Here is a 6,839-nt window from a genome sequence, read left to right as displayed (position 1 = left end):
TGCTGTCTGGCTTCAACGGCCTCTGCTGAGCTGCACTGAACTCATTTTACCTTCACTGTTTGGGATTAAAGGTGGGTACTAAGGGTGTGTCTGTATTCCAGGCCTTGCTGCTAGATTAAAATCCCTCTACACACAAATTAAAAACAAAACTAAGAAATTTGAAGAAAGACTGCAGAGACACAAGAAGCACAAACAATATTCTGAATTATATCTCAAAGCAAAGGATATTAATGGGGAAAAGTGAAATTCAAATAAAAACTGGAACAAATAGTAACCCATAAAATGTCAGTTCCTGGTAACCCTGAAATGTGAGCCATGAGGGAACATGGTAAGGAAGACCCAAAAACACTTTTCTATAAATCTAGTGTTTTTCTGAAGAACGATTTTTAACATGTTACATAGCTGAGTCTATTATTCTGGAGAAAAGCTCCTACAGACTCTGTTTGTTTGTTTGTGACAGGGTTTCTCTGTGTAGTCTTGGCTGTCCTAGACTCGCTTTGTAGTCCAGGCTCAGACTTTGTATCTTAAGAGAGATCTACACTGCAGATACTGCAGGAAGCCCTGACCAAGGCTCTCTGCTGCTTTTCTGAACCACTACATTTTAAGTACTGGAAGTACACCTCCCACACCTTCTCACAAAAAACAAAACATTAACTTATCCATGATGTACCAGGCTGAGCGCATTAATACAGCATTCTGGAGTGGACGACGGTGGGGGTTGTACAACACTGAGCACATGCAATGCCACTGACAACACACTGAAAGGCAGTTTAAATGGGAAATTTTATATTATGTATATTTTACAACTTAAAGGAAGGGGTACAAATACATACTATAGCATAGATAAAGTTTAAATAACATCTAAATTTTGTAATACACAAAACTTATGTGAATCCATTCATAGGAAAATGTTCAAAATCTCACTACACATATTATAACTATGAAAAAAAAATCTCTGAACTTTACAGTTTGAACTGTACATGATACATGAATTATACTTCAATTAAACTGTTAGGACCAAACCAATTTGACTTCTAAGAAGTGATATCTCATAAATTATAGACCCAAATTCCAATGGCATACTGAGAAAGAACAAAGTTAATAAAAAGACTGGCTCGGACAGTGGCTAGGAAGTGAGGAAGGTCTGTGCCTGACCGCAGGGTTTTCTTGTCACAGGGCAAGAGCAAAGGCGAGACTATAAACACAGGAATGAGGCTGTGCAGACCTTTATTCTGGTCGTCCTTAATCATAGGCCACCTACACAGAACAGCCCTTTCATCTCTGCCCCACGCTGCAGGAGCCGCATCTAGGCCTGAACTGGAAGACAGACTCAGGTAATGGAAGACTTTGTGGAGAATGCTATCAGTGAGACCTCTGCTCCTTCCAGCTCGGGTAAGAGTAGAACAAGATTGTGCACACGCGCAGACTCTCTCCAAAGCTGAGGCTTGCATGGCGGGAAGCTGAAGGAAGCAGCCACGGCTCTGCTGTCAATCCAGAGTGCCTAAAAACAGAGGGGGCGGTGTATAAAGCAAGGTGCCTCAACCTGGGACTCTCACAGACTGGGAAGAGCTAAAGCACCAGGGCCTCGCTGGAAACAGCAGCTCCAAACTGAGGCGTATCTATCCACAAGACCCAGGGGAGATGTCATGTGAGAAAGCAGTCTGTTGGGACCTAAGCCCACAATGCACAGAGTTAGACTAGAGCTGCAAACGAGCTAAAGAATTGCTGCATTACGCAATGAACACTCAAAAAGAGAAAGGCTCTAACAAGGCATTGACAATCTTAAAAAAGATTTCTAATTACATGTATATTTGTGTGTGGAGCGCGCGAGCGTGTGTAATACCCATATAGACCAGAAGAAGGTATCAGATCCCCTGGAGTTCAAGGCCAGCAAGTTAGGAACTGGAGGGCTGGAGAAATGGCTCAATGGTTAAGAATACATACTGCTCTTTCAAAGGTCCTGAGTTCAATTCCCAGCCACAACTCAGCAGCTAACAACTGTCTGATGCTATCTTCTGATGCGTATGTAGGTGTACATGCAGACAACACATTCCATATACATAAAAAACATAATTTTTTTAAAAATTAGGAACTGAAGGTTGAGAGACGACTCAGTGATTAAGAGCACTTGCTGCTCAAGGGGCAGTAGTGGTGCACGCCTTTAATCCCAGCACTTGAGAGGCAGAGGCAAGCAGAGCTCAGTGAATTTGAGGCCAGAGTGAGTTCCAGGGCAGCCAAGGCTGCACAGAGAAACCCTGTCTCAAGAAAACAAAAACAAAAACCAGCAACAACAAAAAAGTGCCTGCCGATCTTCCAGAGGACCTGAGTTCAGTTCACAGCGCCCAGGTTTAGCAGCTCACACTACTCTTCTGGTCCTTATAGGTATCTGCACACATGTGGCTTATACTCACACACACTCATAAATAAAAATGAATCTTCAAAAAAGTTACAAACTGTTTCTATTTCTTAACATTATAATAAGGAGGCAAAATTGATACTCAGGGATGGAGATTGAGGTAGGATTCAAACTCTAAATTTAAACTAACTCCACAGGTGGTTGCAATTTCCCTGTGGGAATCCTAATTCCCAAGACTGGAAAATCTCTCTCTTTTTTTCTTTCTATCAAAATAGGAAGCAGGTAGAAGTGTCTCCATGTATACAAAGGAGAACCAGGCATCTGTTTTTATAAGATTTGAACTCACTTCATCAACAGAGGAATCATTTGTGCTGACAGTGAACTCACCTTCTAGAAAAGCAAATTCATCCACAGCTTCTATTGCATTATCTGAAAAACACGAGGTGAAGGGACCCTTATTAGCTCCTGCCGTGTGGACATCAGACCCAAACAGCACAACCCACCTAGTAACTGATGTCCTGAGCTCCATCCCTACACTGTTCATTCTTACATATTAACTGTCTCTACAAAAAGCCCACACAAATGCTGTTCAGTAAGACTTCCTATAAAACAGTTATGTTATATCTTGCGCCGGGGGTGGTGACGCACGCCTTTAATCCCAGTACTTGGGAGGCAGAGGCTGGTGGACCACTGTGAGTTCGAGGCCAGCCTGGTCTACAGAGTGAGTCCAGGACAGTCAAGGCTAACACTGAGAAACGCTGTCTCAAAGAACAAGAAAACAAAAGCCAGTCCTGTCTTATACCTAAATTCACTTTTCGCTCAGCTCTAAAGTTACTAGGAAAAAGGAGTTTGCCAGCATAGAAGGGAGTGAGAGATACAGTCTAGAAAGGCTGGTAACACGTGCAAGGGTTACCAGCTAGACTAATAGATCAAAACCCAAACTTCTCCTTGCCTCAGTGATGCCTTGTGAACCGGCTATAAGAAAGGCTAGCCCAGACATCCCTGGTCCACCCTGAGGTACCACAGTGACTCTTCTACCCATACCCAAATCTCTCCTCTGGAGGGTTTTCCTCTTTCCCTGTTGGGCACAGCAGTAAGCATCTTTCGCAATAGTCTCCACGAACAGTTCCTACAAAACAAGCAAGCAGAGGAAAAGATTAGTGGATTCTAGCCCACTGAGCTGAGCGATCCTGTGTCTATGTGGGGCAAGAAAGATAAAGGGGAACTCTACCACTCAGGAAACTTTTAGAAGCTAAGATTGTCCCAAACTTAATGAAGATATTTCTGCTATTCCCTTCCATAACAGGATCATTTATCTCCTGTGTTTATCTCCGATGTTTATAAATCCACCCAAGTCATTCACTAGGGTCCCCTTCAAATTCTGTGTGAGCCACGGGAGACGCAAACTAGAGTTATGTGGGCCATCGTGAAGAAACGAGTGGCTGACAAGCTCAAAAGGGCCTAGCAACAGGCCTCCATAGGTCTCCAGCAGGTTAGCACACCTGGACCTGCCACGCCACGCCACGCCACGCCCCCTACCGGCACGCCCCCCAAAAGCCACGCCCCCCGACCCAGACGCCCTTGCTTTCCCGCCGCACCGCGGCACGCGCCAGAATGAAGATGGCTTCCTGTCCCGCCAGCGTCACGTCAGGGTCCGCCTTCACCAAGGCCTTTACTCTCGCCAGAGGCAGCCTCGAGAGGCGAGCGGCCCCGGGTGCACTCGTCGGGGCTTGGACCTGCGAGGCTGCTGCCTCCCCTCCTGGAGCCTCCTCCTCTCTGAGCGTCCCGCTCCCAGCAGCAGCCGCCGCCACCGCCGCCATCCGCTCCCAAAACGTGCTGCGCGCGCTCGCCGGCTGAGAGCGCGCGCGCGGAGCGCCGGCCCCTTTCCCGCGCCGGGTAGAGGCCACGCCTCTGTATGGGCGTGGCTCCGCCCTCAGAAGGCGGGGCGCTCTGGGAACGCCCCCTTCTGGCTATGGTATGTGGCGTTCCTTTCCGGGCGTGGCCTAGCTGAGCCGGAAGTCCGATGCTTCCTGAGAGCCTAGAGAATCCACTGCTGCCCCCCCCCCAAAGTGTAGCGCAGGGTATCGCCAGACCTACACCAGCGTCCGGGGAGCGTGTTTAGGTGGCTTGGGACATTTGACAGGCGGAATTGGAAGTGCAGTGTGTCGTAAGGAAACCACTACGAAAAGGCGTGGGGACTTGGAGAACAAGTTGTGGTTGTTCAAACATGAGTTGAATCAGAACACCAATCTCCTTATTCAAAAAAAACAAACAAACAAACTTGTGTTTCTATAGGATATATCAACATTAGTTGCTTAAGGTTTACGTTTTAAGATTTACTATTATGTGAGGGTTTTCCTCTTTCCCTGTTGGGCACAACAGTAAGCATCTTTCGCAATAGTCTCCACGAACAGTTCCTACAAGGAAACGATTAGTGGATTCTAGCCCACTGAGCTGAGCGATCCTGTGTCTATGTGGGGCAAGAAAGATAAAGGGGAACTCTACCATACAGGAAACTTTTAGAAGCTAAGATTGTCCCAAACTTAATGAAGATATTTCTGCTATTCCCTTCCATTGCAGGATCATTTATCTCCCTGCCTCGATGTTTATAAATCCACTGTCATGACAAGTAACTTTTCAAAAATAAAAAGTGAGAAAAAGCCGGGTGTGGTGACGCAAGCCTGTAATCCCAGCACTCAGGGAGGCAAAGGCAGGTGGATTTCTGTGAGTTTGAGGCCAGCCTGGTTTACAAAGCTTGTCCAGGACAGCCAAGAATTGCCCTTAGCAATTGGACCGTCTAGCTGCTTCTAAACATAGTACTACCCTTCCCCCACCCCATAGTTTTAGAAAATTACACCACACCTCCTTGAGAGAATGAAAATACCCTCTGGGCATTAAGATAACTTTGGCAGAGTGTGATGGTTCATGCATTAAGCAGATCAAGTTCTGTGAGTTCGAGGTCATCGTGGTCTACAGCGACAGTTTCTGGCTGGGCAGGACTACATAGGAAGACCCTATCTTTAAAAAAGAAAATAAGGGGTTTGGGGATTTAGCTCTGTGGTAGAGTGCTTGCCTAGCAAGCACAAGGCCCTGGGTTCGGTCCTTAGCTCTAAAAAAGAAAAAAAAAAAAAGAAAGAAAAAAGAAAATATGTTTGTTCTCGCAGATCTCTGGAAAGGATCTCCAAGAAGCCTCTTCCTCCGCCTTTCCCATGAGTTCTTGTACCACACTGAGATCTGTCATGAACAAGGAGTTAATATTGTAACAGGCAAGGCAGATGGCTCAGTCAATAAAATGCCTGCTGCACATCTAGATCCTCAACTCAAATCACCAGAACACAGTCAAAGGCCAGGGTGACATAGCTCCCGTAACCTCTGCGCTAAGAGGGTGGGGTTGCTGAAGCTAGGTGGCCAGCTAGCCTAACCAAATCAGTGAGCTGGTTCTGTGTCGGACACTATCTCAAAAACAAAGGTGGATGGAGAAAGGACACCACTGTGGACCTTAGGGCTTTATACTAACAAATGTATCCAACACATGCACACAAAAATTTTAATATAAAGAATAATTAACACATTGTGCCTAGTTGAATGCTCTATATAAATATCATTAATGTTTAGTTATAATACCTTTTCTATTGAGGCAGGTGAGTAATTTTGTTTACAACTAAGACTGAGCCACCTGTGGAATAAGGTCATATTGCGTTGGGTAGTACCCTGAAATCACTCGCTTCCAAATTTGAATAATAAACTGACTGGATCTGTACACAGAGGCCCCACTACAACAGTCTGAATCTTGGCCAGCATTAAAAGCTCCAGGGGAGGAGAGATGAATTACATTGTGTTACATTGTACCAGAGCTTTTCTAAGGACATTCCTCTTGAGTCCTCCCGACTTTGTACTTGAGAAAAAAGAGAAACAAAATATACCAAGGAACTTCGTTCTCACTGACTGATTGTTCATAGAAACTGATCATGCAGATTTTCTGTCTTTTCACCCCAACTTTGAAATGATATAAATCCATGAAATGATATAAAACCTTAGAAGGGTCTCTAAGGCTGGGCTCCTCTGAACTTCTCCATTTTGTAACACCTCCCAGGTCCTCCTTGCATCTGGACCATGTAGATTGTGTCTCTGATTCTTTTGTTCTGCCCCAAAGCTTTTCCCAACTTCCGGTCCCAGCTTCTCTTCCTTGGGAAAACATCTCTTCCTTCCTAGAGTTCTACAGCTGAAGTTAAATCAGTCATACCATTGAACACCTGCCCTTCAGAGTACTGTCCAGTAGTAGCACCAAGCCTCTCCCGGTGCAATTCTCCCCCCCCCCCTTTTTTTTAATCAGTATTTGACTCGCAGCCTCGCCTTTCCCAGATTGAAAACTCCTGAATGAAGGTGTCCCTGTCTGATTTTGTTCACTGAGTCTCCAGACTCATAAAGCACCTGACACTTAGGAATTCAATAAGTACTTACAGTCAGAGAATCATTAACAATA

The 6,839-nt window shown here is 45.4% G+C and overlaps 1 protein-coding gene across 1 annotated transcript; it reads right to left on the bottom strand.

Annotated features, from left to right (window-relative positions):
* Positions 1 to 764: 764 nt before the first annotated feature.
* POLE4 (DNA polymerase epsilon 4, accessory subunit) lies at positions 765 to 4,266 on the bottom strand. Its single transcript, XM_084766673.1, has 4 exons — positions 3,955 to 4,266; positions 3,401 to 3,485; positions 2,744 to 2,785; positions 765 to 1,501 (listed from the first exon to the last, which is right to left on the bottom strand). The coding sequence occupies exons 1-4, from the start codon at positions 4,174 to 4,176 to the stop codon at positions 1,488 to 1,490; spliced, it is 363 nt and encodes a 120-aa protein (XP_084622799.1). The 5' UTR covers positions 4,177 to 4,266; the 3' UTR covers positions 765 to 1,487.
* Between the last annotated feature and the right edge of the window lie 2,573 nt (positions 4,267 to 6,839).

This window comes from Acomys minous (assembly GCF_964271855.1).
Source record: "Acomys minous genome assembly, chromosome: 17".
Lineage (NCBI taxonomy): Eukaryota > Metazoa > Chordata > Mammalia > Rodentia > Muridae > Acomys > Acomys minous.
This window is presented reverse-complemented; position numbering and strand designations above follow the sequence as displayed.